Consider the following 17,253-nt stretch of genomic DNA (forward strand, 5'->3'; position numbering starts at 1 on the left):
AGTTCAACTAGTGTGTTTCCGCTTTAGGAAGTTCTCATGATCTCGCAGTCGGTGAGGCAGATAATCACCAACGTTTTAGTGATTATGCCTTAGTCAAGACCCTTATGCCATAACCCACTAGGTATCCAGTGTATTAACCACAAAGGTATAGAAACATCTGACAATCGCTACTTGGGATAGGAAGTGGTCCATAATATATTCTAATTGAGTTTCAGCTAGGAAGATGGCAGTACAAATTTAAAGTTATATGCCATCCCGAAAGAGCCGAGCGATGATCTGCGCCGGCTTCCAACTGCACAGAGCCAGCCTTAAATGGGCAGAATTGTTGGTTTTATTGTTTCACATGTACGGCTTAATAGCTGACCAATACCGGACAACGTGGTAAAAAAGAATGCACCCGTGCTCCATCATCGGGCTTATAAGCTTCAACCTCCGATAATAATAGATTGCAGCAACACCGCAAGCTTCTGCCCATCACAATTCAACCTCCACCCAACTCCCAGCTTCCCAGCACACACAACACGATGTTCCGATCTTTTCTCAATTCCATTTTCCTAGGCACGCAAACCCCGCCGGAGTCCACAATCGCCAATTCTGCCTCCCCCGACGAGTCAGGTCAGCGAGTGACCGGCTCGACGTGGGATGTCCACCCAATCAGCCACCCTGCGACCGCGCCGTGGCATCTCAACCTGTCGGACACAGACACCGACAAGCTGCTCCACGGGTATCAGCCCGCAGCGATGGAAGATAGGTGGATGTGCCGTTCGGATGGACCGGACGAACAGGGCAATATAGTGGTCCATGTGTACCGAAGTTGGACCGGCAACGAACAGTTTCAGATGAAGGTGACTGCTTCCAGCCTCCGGGAGACCGCACTCCGCGGGTCCGAAGCCAAGAAGCCCGGTGAAAGTGATGCGGAGATTACAGAGATCACATGGGATACCGGCAGTGGTGATGCGCAAATGTCGGAGGAGGATGCGAAGAGCTTGGCGACGACGATTTGTAAAAGGGTACTGGGATGTGAGCTCGAGAAGGCTTCTTAGAAGAGTGACAAGAGAAGATGTCGTCTGATTGCAGTGGAGTTGTTAATATGAAACTTTGTCTAGTTCTCGGAAAGAATGTCACAATGCGGAGCTAACTCGTCATCGTACATCGTACTGCAAGCACAGCAACGGCCGTTAGAAGGTGGTGCCAAGCAATCATGCACAACCCCCAAGTGACATCCCGTCGGATGTTACCTCTAAAATCCGCTTCCTTCAGCCTCAAAATATGAGCGGGATACGTCGGAGAGCGAGGCTTAGACCCATTCATGGGCCAAAGTTAAAGTTCACTCAACTGCGGGTTGCTCTAGCTTAGTTTGTTCCACCTTCGGCTCCGTCAGCCGGAACTCGTATTGACAGTTGACCCCGAAAGCGAACTCAATGACGGGCATCGCAATGATATCTTTGAAGTCGAAAGTATTCTGCGATGGCTGAGTTTGGGCTATAAGTAGGTTTGACATTCGCATGACTACTCAGGGTATTACTCTCAACATCAACTCATCTGCACTCGCTACTGATCTATCACGTTCTTTTCAACATTGCAAATCCATTCTTGTCAAGGTACTGCATCTTTCAAACGCACAATCTGGTGATACTGACCTGGAGCGCAGATGCAGCTCGCTACTCTCATCCCAGTTGTCGCCCTCGGCATCTCTGCCGTCAGCGCCGAGTACTGCACACAAGCTCTCGACCCCTACCCCCGCAAGGCCAGTACTGGCTTCCGTTTCGAGAGCGTAGATGCAAACAACTGGAAGTGGACATCCAGAGACGTGCAGGTGGTCACCACCGTGAGCCCACAGGGCGGCAACTGCCAGATTCACCAGGGCGGCGGCGGCGGTGAATTCTCCGCCACTATCTGCATCGACGTGCGTTACCCAATGCCTGTGTTATATTTGAGGTGGTGCTGACTTGCTGTAACAGTTCAAGGGAAACTATGCCTGCTGGGTCACACCATCCAAGAACCAGGTGTGTGACATGGTCTTTGAACAGGACGAAGCCCCTATCGATGTCTGTGGCAACATCAAGAACATTTGGGGATGGGTGGCTTAGGTGAGCGTTGCGAGTTCCCAGGAGTGACATCGTTATTGACAACTGAAATCTCAGGCCATCAAGTCTTTGATCCCACGCTATGCATCAGGGAATTTGGAGGATGCTGGGTTGTTGGTAAAACTGGTATGGAAACCATTTGCTCCATGAAATAGGTTGGGTGATGTTCGTTTTGTAATTTGCTCTTTATGCATTCGTAAGGTTTCGTTGTAGCGATCAATGTGATACTCTTCCAACAACATTGACACGGCCAACATTTGTAGAAGCTGAGTTTGAATATAAATTTGCGTTTGAAATTGATAAAACTTTCATAAATGGATAAAACTGCACGAATTGAACGATGACGTACTATCCGGGCGAATGCTCCCAGCTACTTCTCTTATTTGGTATTATTTCGTTCCATTATCACGGTTTCTTGTTTCGTTTCAGTCTTTATTCTATCCTGACCGTTTCACCTATCACCATTGATCATGACTGTTTTCGTCGTCCCTGTCATTGCCGTGCATGTCATTGCGATGCGTATCGTCGTTTGTAAGCACTGTTCGCCCGAGTAGCAAAACTGTCATTGAACTCATACCAGTTACAGCAACAGCAACGTGTTGGAAGGAAGTGAACCTATGATGCATTACGTTAACGAGCTTATTTCAGCTTGGAGATGATAGGGACATCGGAGAAGATAACGTGTATTGTAACGATAATGAGATCAAGCTGGAAATGAATTATCATTACTAAGACCGACAGGGACAACACGAACAACGTGAATTTAAAATCACAAAGCTTTGCTGTCACAACCATACTAGGAGTCAGGACATACCATCACCATCAGTCAGGCAGCAAATAATTGAGCCCTACGTTTGTAAGAGTTGAAGAATAACGACACAGGTACCTCGAAAAGGGGTTATGCTGGTCTTGAATTCTATTGCGCTGTTTGTTAAAGTGCAAACCCTCGGAAAAGTCTGATACCTAGGGCCAGCGAAATGCTGCAATTTACGAATGAAATTTGATATTGACATGGGCAGGATGGTTTCCCATGTGGACTTGATTTAGGCTACAGCTGACGTTTGGCGCCACCCGATGCAGCCTAGAACGTTGTTGCATGTACGAGCAATACGCCTTGCGATCATACCTACACCGCAGCGTAGCAACTGTCTCAAACTCCTCCACGACATCGAATCATCTCGATCCCTGCGGCTCGGCTCGCGTTAGCCACACCCAAGTTCACCGCCTTCACCATGGAAGCCGATAGAGCCAAGGTTCTTGAAGCGCTAAACGCCTATCGCGCGCACATCGCGTCCCAGATCCGGAAGAACATGGAACTGTACGTGGAGTATGTCTTGGAGCAGTTACCACTGGACCAGGACTGGACAGACGAGGAAATCAACGATGCTCGTATGCAATTTCTCGAGGAACGATTAGGAATCGGCGAGTTCATGGAGGGTGTCAGGTTTCCTGAGGATGTTCTGACCCATTGGCATGAGATAGCTCAGTTGAGTGGTTTAGACGGGACAATCCGCCTAGACCCGGCCAACGGCGCTGAGCTCCTGGAGGCCTACGTTTCTCACATCGAGGAGGCTCTGCGAGAAAAGTCCCACGAGGACGTCAGAGACACGATTAAGTTTCCAAAAGAACTCCGCATAGTGGCCGAGGAAGTCCACGGCCTGATTGGCCCCGGGATGCCATACCACAATCACCAGCAGCTGACCTTCTGGTCTCTGACAATGGACGCTAGCCGGGTCAAGACCTCGGAGGAACTGGAAGATGAGACGGGGTTGAACGGCTGGGACCCTCATGGCTGGACGATGGGAGGCGGGTGGAACTCGGGGGACGGACAGGATGCCTCGTGTTGCGTGGTGTACTGCCGTAAGCCGGGCGAGGATGGATGGAAATGGCGGTACGTTGTGAATTTGTGGGAGAGAGGGATGTATGTCTTTGAGAGCATTCCCGAGTTTCTTGGGTGGTACGCACACTTTCGCGAGGATCACTTGGAGAGGTTGGCGGCTGAGGACCGGACGGCCAGGCTGTTTGATTGACAGGCAAGTGTCGCTTAACGGTCATGTTAGGTATTCTGTCTTAGACCATGCCGAGAACGAAGAGGTAGTTGTGATTGGGCACATCATCCCTTGACGTCCATATGCAGTTGGCCGGGCCTCTCCCCGTTGGCCCATCCAATGCGCTCCCAAGTGACACCACCATATGTACCTGATGGGTAACACCGCTCCGTCAGCGGCTGAAGGCGGAGAGCCTTATCTTTCTTGTCCCGCGACACAACAATTTCTCACGAGTACACCTCCAACATTTCTTTGCGCAACGCGACGAGACTGCGCCTTACACCTCGACACCGAACGTGATCCACTCCTCGGACTTGAACTGGGGTCCAGGACGCCCGGGCAGGGGATCACCAACACGCTGCGGCGTAACCAACACAACGTAGCATTTCTCCTGATGACGATTTCCTTTCCGAGAAATCTGGTGCCTTGCCTCATCTCGCTGCTGCATCTCAACCACGCCGCATCTGGCAGCTGAACACAGGCGAAGTCGCCCGGCCTGTCCTCCTCGTCTTGGGATCTCAAAGCCCCCGACTTAAAAAGGGAAGACTCCTCCGTCTGGATATTCGTGTTCTCAAGTCCGGTAAGCCACATCGTTATCCTCCCATAATGCTATCCTCCACTTTCCTTCTATCCCTCGCTCTAGCCCTAGCATCCCTGCCATGGAGTTCGGCAGACACCACGACCCCATGCAAGTCCTTCCCAGGCAGCGCTGACTGGCCGTCCACAGAATCCTGGGCCGCGCTCAATGAGTCTCTTGGAGGCCGACTGCTGCAGCCGGCTGCTCCAGGAGCTGTCTGCCATCCCGGAGAACCGACCTACGACGCCGGCCGGTGCGCCGACGTGCGCGCCGGATGGAGCCGCTTCGACTTCCACAAGGCCGACCCCGTCTCCGTCATGTGGGACAACTGGAGCAATGACACCTGCCTCCCTGACGCGGCTTATCTGTGTCGCGCTGACGGATACTCTGCTTTCGTCGTGAGCGCGACCACGCCGGAGCATGTCAAGTTTGGTGTTGACTTTGGTGTGTTTGTAGCCGTCTTCTCGTCATGATGAACCGGTTGGCTAACGAGTGTAGCGCGGGAGAAGAACGTGAGGTTGATCGTCAAGAGCACAGGGCACGATTACCTAGGCCGCTCTTTTGCTCCGGGGTCTCTGTCCATTTGGGTGCACCATATGCAAGATGTGCAGTACCACGGCGCTGGGTTCCAACTTGCCGGGAGCGATATCACCATCGAGGGGAACGCCGTCACCGTCGAGGGCGGCACCGAGCTGTACAACGCGCAGAAAGCCCTGGCCGAGCACGGGCAGGCCATCGTCGGCGGCGGGTGCGGGACGGTGGGAGTCGGCGGGTTCACCCCCGGAGGCGGCCACTCGCTGCTGGGCCCGCGGTACGGCATGGCGGCGGACAATGTTCTGCAGATGGAGATCGTCTCGCCCAAGGGCGAGATCATGACGATCAACGAGGCGCAGAATACGGATCTGTTCTGGGCCATGCGCGGTGTAAGAGCGGACATCATCTGACATTTACACGACTTCCCGATGTTAACTCGAGCAGGGCGGCCCCGGCACCTTTGGTGTCATCACATCCATCACCTTTTTAACGCACCCATCACCTGCAATAACTCATACCTTCTGGGCTATCAGAACCGAGCCCGACGCACCTTACCTCCCAGCCCTCACCGCATACGTCCTCTCCCAGATGCCTGCGCTCGAACGCGCCGGCATGTCCATGTACTGCACCTCCTCGCGCGTGCTCATGGAAAACCCCTTCCCAGTGCAAAGCCTGCCGGCGCAGATCGCAGGCATGATGGGCGTCGCCCTGCTACAAGACCAGTCCAACTCACAAGCAATGCAGGAGCTCTGGCAGCCCATCAACGCGACCATCGCCGCGCGGTGGCCCGAGGCCTTGTTCGTGCTGCAGACGGAGCAGTTCGCGTCGTGGTTCGACTGGTTCGACAAGTACCGCGACGCGCGGCCCGTGGGGTACCATCTCATCTTCGCGTCGCGGCTGCTCGACGAGGCGGCTCTGACTGAAGATGTGGACGCGCTGGCGACGGCGGTTGGTACGGCCACAGAGAAGGTGGGACGCGTGACATCGTTTTTGGTGTCGGGAAGGGGGGTGCACGAGGCGGTGCCGCGAGGGGGCGGGAATGCGGTGCATCCGGCTTGGAGGAGGGCGTATATCCACGCGAGTGAGTATTCGAGTCTGCACCGGGTGAGATGTGATGAAGCTAATAATGTGTGCACAGTGGCGACGGCCCAGTTCCCTGCTATGAATGCCACGGCCAAACAGGAGGCGATTAAGCTTGTTGATGCGGCGGCGGAGGGGTTGCGACGGTTGGCTCCTGATATGGGGTCTTATATCAACGAGGTGAGTGATCCGCATTCGAGCTGGAGGATGAGTTGCTTATTGGGACGCAGGGCTCCGTGTATGAAAAGGACTGGCAGCAGGCCTACTGGGGTGCCAACTATGAGCGGCTACTCAGTATCAAGAAGACCGTCGACCCGGACGATGTGTTCTGGTGCGAGCCGTGCGTCGGTAACGAGGATTGGGAATTGGTGGATGAAGGACGGCTTTGCCGGGTCTGAGTTACATCATACAATGACAGAGAAGCTGTGAAATACAAATTATATCGATTAACTATGATTAGATCAAACACTACTTCGGTGCTCGCCACTTAAGCCTTCGTCGTGACATTCATGTTCTTCACCCACGGCTTCCAGACATCCTCAATGGTGCCCGGGTCATTCCACCCGTTCCACTCGTAGTTGCCCAGCGCCCAGCCGTCAAAGACGCCCTGCGCGCCGGAACGAATACGGTAGCTGCCCGCCAGCCCCCACATCATCCAGCTGATCTTGTTCTTGACGGTGAACTCGCGCAGGCAGACCTGCAATGTGTCGTTGCGCATCGTGTCGTCCTGCGCGTTGCCGAACTCGGACAGGATGACGGGCGTCAGACGGCTCGCCTTCGGGCAGTCGCCGGTAACATTACACGCGGCCGGCTTGTCGATCCCCAGCGCGTTGAACCCGGAGCGGTAAAACCCGGCCTCGATGATGGGGCAGGTGCCCGTGTCGACGTCCTCGCTCATCTTGTACAGGTGCAGCTCCCAGACGAGCTTGTCGGCCCAGGCGTGCGCGTCGACGTCGAAGACCTTGGGCTCGCGGCGCGCGGCGTCGCGGATGGCGGTGCACTTGTAGCACGGCGCGGTGAGGTAGTTCTTGCCGCTCGTGAGCGCGGAGAGGTCCTGGCCGTACTGCATGCCGCCCCAGAGGATGAGCACGTCCGGGTTGGCCTCGTGGATGGCGTCGGCGCCGGCGGAGAAGTTGCCGACGAGGGTGTCCCAGTTGTAGTACAGGTCTGTCTTGTTCCAGGACTCGCGGACCTCGTTGCGCAGGGACATGGAGACGATGTTTGGGTGGTCGCGGGCCCAGTTCGCGACGTAGGAGAGGCCGCGGCGCCAGTGGGTGGTGTTAAAGTAGACGTCGTCGAACCAGGCGTTGCCGTCGGTGTGGGAGCAGCACCACATGGCCTTGCTGACGTGGACGTCCGGGGAGATGAAGATGCCGCGGTCGAGGGCGGCCTTGGCGATGTCGGACCAGATCTCGAAGCGGGTGGTCTCGCGCGTCCAGGTCGGGTTCTGCTTGATGATCTCGTTGGTGACCTTGGTGCCGTTGACGTAGCCGAGGGCGTTGATCATGGCGACCTCGAGCGGGACGTCTTCGCCTTCGCGGTCGTAGATTTGGTCCACCATCTCAATGGCGTAGCCCCTGGTGAAGGGTGGGTTAGTTGTGTGATCCCCGTGAAGGAAGTTGTAGAGAACAGCAAGAGGACTTACATTCGGATGTAGTTGAAGCCAATGCTGGCGACACTGTCCAGGATCTTGTCAACCGACGACCATTCCAGGCCCTCGGGGACCATGGTCTCGCCGCTCATGGGCCAATTGACGCCAGCCCATGTGATGACCTCGCCGCGACTGTTGACAATGTCGCGGCCTTGGGTGCTGAAGGGGCCGTACGGCCAGGCGTTGCTGGAGTCGTTCGTCGCCTGTCTGACGGACTGTCTCTGGGCAGTGTACCGCCCCATGACGGGGGTCTTCATGTACTGGCCGCAGGCCGACGACACGAGGGTCGCGGCGGCGATCGCGAGGGCCGTCACCTTCATTATGGAAACAAAGTTGCGCCAACGACCACGTGTAGAAGCTGCAATGGAACGACGAACGTTGCGTCGAGGGAGGGCGAAAAGGACGCCGGCGTCCTTTTTAAGGCCACCGCCCGCGGCGGCACCTTCATGAGCCGCTGCCATTTCCTGTCCTCGGTGGATTGGCCGGCGAGGTGTCCGTATCCGTGGAGAGCAAAGGGTTGGTCGGTCAGTCTAGTTGGCTGGGTCGGCTCCGCAATCCCCGCATATGTTGCTTTCTGCCCCTTCCAGCGGGAATTAGCATCGTCATACTCTCTCGAACCTGTCTGGTCATGAGGGTTGGTCTGGCTGCGTACCACGCCGGTGGATGGGGTTGGTTTTTGCCGGAGCTGTGGGCGATCAAGGTTTTGGGGCCGGAAGAGCAGGGAGGCCCTTGTCGCGGGGAAGGTTTGTTGGAGAAAAACGGTGACGGCATTGGACCGCTTGAACGAGTGGAGAGCTCGGGAGCCGGGCTACCCCGCATGGCAAAGTGCGGAGGCGGTGGAGAAGACAAACAAAAGGAAATGAAAGCGGGCAGCGGGACAATTCCCAGTCAACTAGTCCACTGGCTTGCCGAGCAACCCGTCTCCGGGGGCGGGGGCACCATGGCTCGGAGCCGGTCCGAATCGGATGGTGCTCCGTATGATGCCTGGCACCTTTGGTAGTCTGATTTCCCACATGTTGATAAATCATCTGATGACGTCGTCAGCCAAGCTGGCGAGGCGTGTAGGTGAGAACACTAGTAATGGGGTCAAGGGGGCCAGTGACGACAGTGTATTAGATGACTGACGGATACAATTATTAGCAAGAGTGGGGAACGGCGAGGTTGGTGATTACGATAGAGATAATATTAAAGATAGACATAATGGAACAACATACAAGCAAGAGGGCTGATATAAGTGAGAATAGCTTCACCTATCTCAGAAATACTATGTATTTAAGAGCTTTGGGGTCTACTAGCAAAGAAGTTCCTCAACCTAGAGTCTGCACCTCTCATATTAGTGTTGAAGGGATTAGAATATAATGTAGAACCGCACGATACGCTAAGCCGTCAAGGCGACATACCCAAACAACACTCCAAAACGAGGTAAAAAGAGAGATCACGACTGGGGCATGAGTCGAACACGCGACCTGCGCCTGGAAGATATGGAATACGCGCCGCTCTACCACCTGAGCTACCCAGCCGTTGCTTTCTTGTTGAATTATTACTCTCTTGTCTTGATCTTAAGTCGAGAGGCGATGCGGGCTGACAGTCATCGTGGTTGCCTGGAGGGAAAGATGGGGCCGAGCGGCACGGTCTGACGGAATCTTCTAGATCATCGTGCGCCTTTCTGGATGACAACTTCAGGGGTACGAACATCAGCTGTCCCAAATCTTGCAACAGTAGGTACGATTGGAAGGCGGCTTCGATGCTATCCGCAAAGCTCGTTGGCGACCAAGACACTTGAGAGATGTCGCATCTGGTATGTGCATTTGAAATATATTCACCAAAGAAAGTAAACAGCGTCTACTACTTCTTCAAGCTCTTCTCCGGGTCCTTCTCGTACCTATTGCACCACTTCCTCCACTCCTTCGCGCCCTTGTGCATGACCACCTTCAAATCGTCCTTGACGTCGTTGACCTCCCACGCCTCGTCCTCCCAGTTCTTCTGCCCGCCGGTCCGCGACGGCGACCAGCCGATGGCCTCCAAGCACTCACTGTTTTTGGCAATGTCAGCAGGTGTTCATATATTAGAGACGGATTACGGGGGAGGGAAACTCACACTTCAGTCGGTGCGTGGCTGTACCGCGGGAACAGCCGCGAGTCGACGCGGTGGCACTCGGCGTACAGGTAGCTGGAGAGCACGTCGATGCGGTGCGCCGGCTTGAACGTGATCTTGAGCTTGTTCTCCTTCTCCAGCTCCTTTTCGGACTTTTCGGGGTCGATCGTCTCGGGATCCTGGGACGTCGACGCGATGCGCTTCGTCACGGAGCGGGCGGTCTTGGTGCCCTTGATGGTGAAGTACGCCCATACAGCTGTTCTTCACGTTAGCATTGACGGATCGATTACCAAGGGTGCTGGGATATGACTGACCGTTAACCTCAAAGAGTCCACTGATGGCAATCATGACGAGGTCGATCGCCAACGAGACGGGGAGCAGGCCCGTCGCGATGATGGCGTCCCGCTGCGCCTTGGACTTCGTCCGCAGCATCGTGTTGACAAACTCCTCCCGCATCTGCTCCGGCGTCATGTTCATCGACGGCGGGTACACGAAGACGATCTCCTCCACGCCGACCGTCTTCTTGGTCTCGTGGGAGCCGTGCGCTGGGTCGTCGTCCTGGACATCCTCCTCCTTGATGTCTTCCGAGAACTTGCCGCCGCTCTTCTCATCGCGCGCCTTCTCCTCGCTGAACTTCTCCTCGAAGGGATTCTCCTCCCTTGCCTTCTCCTCGGACCCGGCCTCCCTGGCTTTGTCATACACGCCAGCCTCCTTCGCCTTCTCGTCAGCAGCCCTCATCGCCTCGTCAGCGGGCTTGCCACTCTCCTCAGCCTTCTCGTCAACATCCACGCTGTCCTTCCCCTTGACGTCCCCATCTTTCCCATCCTTCGACTTGTTCCTCCTCCCCTTGCCCTTCAGCGAGAGCTTGCGCGCAAGATTCGCCGTCGATGACGACGAAGCCGGCGCCGGCGGGGGCGTCACGCGCGCCAGGAAGTCAAGATTACTCGTCGTGGTATACTGCATCGCTTTATCCACGCCCCGTGTGCACTTGGCCTTGAACCCCGCCCAGCTCGTCGTCTTGGCGTCGCTCTGCTTCGCCTGCCGCACCTCCGCCTGCCACTTGCGCTGCACCTTGTGCGTGACGCCCTCCTTCACGCCCTCGGGCGGCGCCTGCAGCGGCGGCGGCGGCGGCGTGTACACCAGGAACCGCGTCGGCATGCCGCCCTTGTCCGGCGGCGCGGGGCCCCGCGCGCCCAGCCACGGCTTCGGGAACGGCACCAGGTACGCGATCAGCTTGTGCGGGTCGCGCGAGTAGTGCACCGGGTTGTTGGGGTCGTCGGCGCCAAAGTCGGAGCCCTGGCGCCGCGGCGGCGCGATGAAGCCCTCTGTGGAAGGTGTTCTGGTGAACGGTGCGGGCTCTTGCTGTTGCTTGAGCATGGCTGCTACGGCGTCTGGGTGCGGCCGCGCGGGAAGGGGCGGGGCCGGGCCGCCGTGCTCTTCTTCATGCTGCAGGCGCATGGCGAGCGCGCGGTCTTCGTCTTCAGGGGACATTGGATGAGATGGCTGCTGCGGTGGTAGTGGCCCGCTGCTTCCCCAGCCAGATGAGCCCTGTGATGGACGCTGGGGCAGATCGGGCCGGTTGTGGTTCCCTTCTTCCTCTTCCTGGAGTGCCAATGCCATTGCGTAGTCTCGGTCCTCTTGCTCCTGGATGGAGGGATCGGACGCGTGTGCTTGGGCGTAGTAGTCCGCGACCTCCGGTTCATGAGAAGGCCTGGGACCGGGCAGAGGCGGACGGTCCTCGAAGGCGGGGGCGGGTGCTGGAGGTTCTGGCGACTTGCCCTTGTCGTCGGGGATGCGATGTCCATCCGGCACGCTGTATGTGTAGCCGGTGTCGTTGTGATGTACAACGGGCTCGGGCGCTTTGCCCTTGTCTTCTGCGGTGGGATGTTCATTGGGGGGCTGTGAGTAGCCGGTGTCGTGATGCAGCACGGCAGGCTCGGACATGGGTGATACGTAATAGTTGTCCTGCGCCGGCTGATATTGCGGCTGCTGCGATGAGGAAGCCATTTCGTCGACGGTCACCCTGGATTCGACAGGCGACGGCGGCGAGGGGCTCCTTTTGCTGGGAGGATCGTAAATGTCGTCAGCGGTGTTGTTGATGCTGTTGTCTGCTGGGGGCCCGTAGCTGTCGACCCGAGGTTTACTTGGGGGGTCGTAAATGTTGTCCTCCTCATCCTCCTCCTCCTCCGGGACGGCGTCGGCCGCATGTTTCGTCCTGTTGGGGTCCTTATAAGACCACTGCGAGCGCACGCTATTGGAGCGATAGGTCGTGGGCGTGGCGGGTATAATGTTTACCGCAGGGACTCCGCTGCCTGATGGGACGGCGGGTGACTCATTGTTGAGGTCATCGTACCAGCGGTTGTTGCTGTGAGTTTGCTGGTCGTACTCATGCTGTCCCTGAGCTTGTTGTGAGCTCGGCTTCGGTGATGGGAAGAAGAGCTCCTGCTCCGCGATGGAGCTTGGTGTATGGCGCTGCTGGGTAGTGTCCATCTTGGCGATGCAAGCTTCACTGCAGATTTCCAAGACACTATGTTTTCTGTTTGGTTTTTAGTCCTCGATGGAGAGAAGAGAGTGAGGAAACTAGGCGGGCTATACGGACACAAGCCAATTCACTCAAGTCAGCGCAAACCTTAAATTTGGAGCTCGTTTGGTTCTTCAGCATTCTGAGGCGACAAAAACCGCCTTGGAACGCGCAACCCCGGTGCGGCGTTGAGAGGAAAGATGACGTGGTGTCACTGAAGGACGGTGTGGCGCAGCTCGAATTGGTTTGTGGCTCTGGCTCTGGCGCCCCAACGGTCAGCGGCGCAGCTCACTGAGTCCTTGTACGGGATCTCCGTGATGGACAGGGGTGGTTTGCTGGCGATCCTGGCACTGGGCAAATTGTGGCTAGAGCTCGGTTTCAAGTCCGAGGGGTTTCGGTGCGGCGGTGAGTGTCTGTTGGGCGACCGGCGAACGCATAGCGAAGACATCCTGGGGATAGCAGCAAAACTTGGATCTCTGGGCGGTCACTTCTCTCTACTATGAGGCGGCGCGCTGTTCTTCTCGCCCCGAACATGCCGCTGGCGAAAGCTACGGTACCCCTGATTAAGCTGCTGGATCGTGCGGGAGTTGTGTTGCACAGGAAAGATTCTATTGCTTTCTGGTGGAAGGTCGATTTGGGGGCTGGATGTGACCTGCCTACCTTACCATGCAGCACCTATATGCGCACTCATCCAGCACCCTTTACTGATCACGGTCAGGAAAGAGTATATATAGCGATTGCTGCTCATCCAGAGGGGCCAAGGTCTTGGACAGTTTCGCGTACGTCGCGATACCACGGCTGGGGGCATCGGGAAAAGTCGGAGAAAGCCAAACAGATGTCACCATGGGTATGCGACATGGAGAACGGGTCGGATTCTAGGCGAAAGTGTTAAGCATTGCATCCCCGCGGGGGAGCCAAGCATTTGAGAGGAACCCGAAAGAAGGGTCGAAGTCGTGAGCTTGGGGATCGTGATTTGACGTTCGCAAAATAGCCGTCTATTTCGAGAGAGCCAAGGCATTCTCAAAATAAGAATCATTGGAGAGCGAAGAGTTGGCGTTGCAGTACTCACTCAACACGACACACGGCGGCTCCTGTCACTAGAGTGGTAATTCGCAGCTCGGGGTTGACGATGGAAAGGCCAGAAGTGAGGCCAGATGAGACCCGGCGTCCACGATCAATCGCTTCAACTGTACAATTCAACAGGCCAAATTTAGCAATTGCTCTCAACATTTCACTGTGTTCATCGTAGCGGCTTGTGTCAGTCTCTCTCTTCTCCACATATCAAAGTCCCGAGCGCACCTCAGCATTTTCAGCCAAAGTCGGCGGCGCAGCATGCCAGAAAAGAATTGTTCGCTGCCTGCCAGGCTGCCGCAAGCCGAGGCGCACCGCAGCGCAGTCAGTCACTGCCATTTTTACTTTCTGTGCCCTTTCAGCTGGTCTACGGCATAGACGTGGTGCCGCATTAGCCGTGCGCTCGGTCAACTGAAGTTGTGCATACGTCGAGAAGAGAGAGGAGAACAGACGAATCCATGGCGAACGAGCGTGCGTTCTGTCTCCGTCGTCAGCTGTCAGCGAAGGAATGCAGCATCGTGCAAAAGTGAGTGGTTGGCAGAATATCCGCGGAAGAATGATGATCGGTCGGTGGCAGCAAAGGTCCCTTCCCGGGCGGTGGGTGTTTGGGAGTGGGATAAATTTAGCTGAGTCAGCCCCGATTTCGACCGGCCACTTGTGAGACCCACCTCGGCACTCCGAGCTCCCCACCGATGGGCACAGGCACAGGCACCTTCTACCGCGAATAGCTTCAACTAGCCCTGTCCACCTGCCTCTCTTGCAAACCGTCAGTGCTCTTGTCTCAAGCCTACGTAGCCCTGGTTGCTAGGTTACTTCGGACCAGACTTGGCTTTTATGAAGTGTGGGCCCTCGGCTCAACAATCACAAGATTTCGCTGCTCAATGAGATTGCTCTGTCTGTCAAGTGTTTCTCCTCACCTTCTTCGTGCAAGTCCAAGAACTGTTCACACGGCCTCTGCAGGCTTGGCGTCGCTCGTGTTGCGGCTCTTCGCTCGCAGGCGACCTCTCTAACAGACGAAAGTGTGAAGCCTGTCTGCCTCTCAAAATAGCTGACTTTCGTCTGAGATAGCCCCCACTCCGCATGGATGCGTTTCCAGTGTCCCACTTCCTCTCTCTGAGGCATGTTTCAAAATGATATCCCGCGCCGCTATTCGTCGATCTCCCGCCCTGGCAAACCCGCCCAGCAATCTCGCTGCCCAGCTTGCCCTTTCCATCCCACGCCCTGATTCGTCCGCCGTGTTTTGGGACAGCCAGCGCCAACGCAAGAGCCTCTCTCTGATGTTTGTCCGTATCAAACTGCAGCTTGACGAATCCCAAGGCTGATGATGAATTGGGGGTCCATGTCTTTCTCTCTCTGCGAATCCACAACCCACCTCTCCCGTACGGGCCTATCGTATTCCCACTTCTTTTCCCCCTCTCACCCCTCGGGACCGTAGCACCCCGAGCCAAGCCAAGCCCAGACTGCCTGTCAAACCCCCCCGACGAAAAAGATGACGGGAGCCCAGGCCCGGAGGCCCACGTCCAGATCTGGGTTACAGCAGGAGACTTGCATCAAACAAGCAACGCACCCCATCGCAGTATTCGTACCCACCGGCGCTTATTTTGGTAGTCGTGCTGCAGGATATCTCCCGTCTGAGCTTGGCAAGTGTCAAGGGCATGGCTCTTCACCCCGGACCCTCAGACCCGCGCGTCCGGTTGTCATTATAAGTATATCTGACGGCTGCCTTCCCGTGCTATCGATCATGACGACCCTCTAAACTCTGTTTCCTTTTGTCTTTATATCTCCCGAGTGTGTGTGGTGCGTGTCTCCGCAACTCTCTTTTCTCTTCAACCCGCCGGGCTGGTTCCCGTCCTTGCCCGACAGCCGCTATGCAGTTGAAGGGATTTCTTCCTCTGGCCTTCGCTGCACTGGCGGCGGCGGCTGAGCCGCTGGCCGCCGTGCTAAAGACTCACAATGGAACTCTGAGTACGATGAACTGTGAGTAGTAGTATCCCGCATCGTAGGCGGGGAATGGGCCTCACTTACACGAACCGAAATCCAGCTCTGCTCGCCATGGTCCCCGCAGTCAGCGAGTCCCTCTCCACCTCCAAAGACTTCACCATCCTCGCGCCCTCGAACGACGCCTTCACCAAGGCCATGCAGGCCGACCCCACGCTCGCCAAGAAGATGACCAACGTCACCTGGGTCACCGACCTGCTCATGTACCACGTCGTCGCCGGCAAGACCACCTCGGCCGCCTTCTCCTCGAAGCCCAAGTTCGCCAACACCATGTTCGAGACGCCCTTCGCCAACGTCACGGGCACGCAAAAGGTCGAGCTCAACAAGATGGCCGGCAAGGCCGTCGTCTACAGCGGCTTCAAGCAAATGAGCATCGTCGAGACGCCCGACATCACCTTCACCGGCGGCGTGCTGCACGTCATGGACTCGGTGCTGACGTTCCCCGGCACGCCGGCCGAGACGGCTATGAACACGGGCCTGACGAGTATGGCGGGCGCGTTGATGAAGGCGGGCTTGGTGGATGGGGTGGATAGCCTGCAGGCCGCGACTGTGTTTGCGCCGACGAATGCCGCGTTCCAGGCTATCGGGGCGACTGTCACGTCGATGCAGCCGGCGGATCTTGCAAAGGTGCTGCAGTACCACGTCGTTCAGAACCAGGTCCGCTTCAGTACCGGAATTACGACCAAGATGGGGTTCAAGAGCTTGATGGGGGAGAAGGTTACTTTGAGGAAGGAGGAGGGTGTGGTGTATGCCAATTCGGCCAAGGTGTCGGTTGCCAACATCATCACCAGTGATGGCGTTATGCACGTCATTGACAAGTAAGGATTATTTCTCCACCCTCAATCTCTACAGATCTTTGACTAACGTTCTGACAGCGTCCTCAACCCCGCCTCGCCGAAGCTCACCCCCTCCAAGTCCGCCGCGACCTCCCCCCTCGCTTTCAACGGAGCCATCGCTGCCGCCAACGCCCCGTTCGCCGACACGGTAAAGCCGACCGCTAACTTCGTCCTCGCCGTTGAATCGAGCGCGATTAACGTCAAGGTCAACTTTGTTCATGCCGTGCTTGGGTTCCTCGGATGCCTGGCGGTGGTCATGTTGTAAAGCGCGATGGCGGCGACAGGGTTTTCTTTTGTCACGTACAAATCTTATTCCATTCTTTGGGAGCTTCAAGCGAGCATCTTACAATACCAGAGACCTATTACTCAGATATTACTTTTTAATAATTGGAGCGGACTTTCAGAAATACGCCTTGATATAAGAACGTGGTGCTCTGGCACGGTGAGGTTTGTGGTCCCACGGCGTTTACTCATTCTGGACAGCATCCGAAGAGGTTATGAGGAAGCATTGATACAATCAAATATCCCTCAAGCTTCTACTGAGGTTATGGGTGTACTGTCTTTTTAAACTGGCCGAGAACAGTAGCTGTTCATTATCTGGGGATTGTGAATGTTCTGAGGGTTCATTGCACTCCCCCTACCATATTTTCGTACTCCACAGTTCTTGCTCGTTCTCGAAAGCAACAGACCAGCTTTCGAAGGTATATCTGTTCTCAAAATGTATGTCAACAGAAGTATAGATGTACTTCTGCTTTT

General features: G+C 56.0%; 7 protein-coding genes and 1 non-coding gene across 8 annotated transcripts; 5 read left to right on the forward strand and 3 right to left on the reverse strand.

The window, feature by feature from the left end:
- Positions 1 to 524: 524 nt before the first annotated feature.
- Positions 525 to 1,043, forward strand: COL26b_006606 (uncharacterized protein; the record flags this gene model as incomplete). Its single annotated transcript, XM_053179420.1, has 1 exon — positions 525 to 1,043. The coding sequence occupies one exon, from the start codon at positions 525 to 527 to the stop codon at positions 1,041 to 1,043; it is 519 nt and encodes a 172-aa protein (XP_053036698.1).
- A 608-nt stretch (positions 1,044 to 1,651) lies between these two features.
- COL26b_006607 (uncharacterized protein) lies at positions 1,652 to 2,090 on the forward strand (the record flags this gene model as incomplete). The annotated part of the gene is made up of 2 exons (XM_053179421.1): positions 1,652 to 1,906; positions 1,962 to 2,090. The coding sequence occupies 2 exons, from the start codon at positions 1,652 to 1,654 to the stop codon at positions 2,088 to 2,090; spliced, it is 384 nt and encodes a 127-aa protein (XP_053036699.1).
- Positions 2,091 to 3,319: 1,229 nt separating this feature from the next.
- On the forward strand, positions 3,320 to 4,117 carry COL26b_006608 (uncharacterized protein; the record flags this gene model as incomplete). The annotated part of the gene is made up of 1 exon (XM_053179422.1): positions 3,320 to 4,117. One exon carries the CDS (start codon positions 3,320 to 3,322, stop codon positions 4,115 to 4,117), a length of 798 nt encoding a protein of 265 aa, XP_053036700.1.
- Positions 4,118 to 4,741: 624 nt separating this feature from the next.
- On the forward strand, positions 4,742 to 6,724 carry COL26b_006609 (uncharacterized protein; the record flags this gene model as incomplete). The annotated part of the gene is made up of 5 exons (XM_053179423.1): positions 4,742 to 5,156; positions 5,211 to 5,635; positions 5,691 to 6,198; positions 6,385 to 6,506; positions 6,557 to 6,724. The coding sequence occupies 5 exons, from the start codon at positions 4,742 to 4,744 to the stop codon at positions 6,722 to 6,724; spliced, it is 1,638 nt and encodes a 545-aa protein (XP_053036701.1).
- Positions 6,725 to 6,813: 89 nt separating this feature from the next.
- COL26b_006610 (uncharacterized protein) lies at positions 6,814 to 8,297 on the reverse strand (the record flags this gene model as incomplete). Its single annotated transcript, XM_053179424.1, has 2 exons — positions 6,814 to 7,903; positions 7,972 to 8,297. 2 exons carry the CDS (start codon positions 8,295 to 8,297, stop codon positions 6,814 to 6,816), a joined length of 1,416 nt encoding a protein of 471 aa, XP_053036702.1.
- Positions 8,298 to 9,415: 1,118 nt separating this feature from the next.
- COL26b_006611 lies at positions 9,416 to 9,497 on the reverse strand. The gene has a single exon. It is a non-coding gene; the product is annotated as a tRNA-Gly (tRNA).
- Positions 9,498 to 9,822: 325 nt separating this feature from the next.
- COL26b_006612 (uncharacterized protein) lies at positions 9,823 to 12,561 on the reverse strand (the record flags this gene model as incomplete). Its single annotated transcript, XM_053179425.1, has 3 exons — positions 9,823 to 10,009; positions 10,075 to 10,327; positions 10,386 to 12,561. The coding sequence occupies 3 exons, from the start codon at positions 12,559 to 12,561 to the stop codon at positions 9,823 to 9,825; spliced, it is 2,616 nt and encodes an 871-aa protein (XP_053036703.1).
- Positions 12,562 to 15,715: 3,154 nt separating this feature from the next.
- On the forward strand, positions 15,716 to 16,762 carry COL26b_006613 (uncharacterized protein; the record flags this gene model as incomplete). The annotated part of the gene is made up of 2 exons (XM_053179426.1): positions 15,716 to 16,479; positions 16,537 to 16,762. The coding sequence occupies 2 exons, from the start codon at positions 15,716 to 15,718 to the stop codon at positions 16,760 to 16,762; spliced, it is 990 nt and encodes a 329-aa protein (XP_053036704.1).
- Between the last annotated feature and the right edge of the window lie 491 nt (positions 16,763 to 17,253).

Source organism: Colletotrichum chrysophilum (assembly GCF_026319265.1).
Source record: "Colletotrichum chrysophilum strain AFK26 chromosome Unknown scaffold_49, whole genome shotgun sequence".
In the NCBI taxonomy this organism is placed as follows: domain Eukaryota; kingdom Fungi; phylum Ascomycota; class Sordariomycetes; order Glomerellales; family Glomerellaceae; genus Colletotrichum; species Colletotrichum chrysophilum.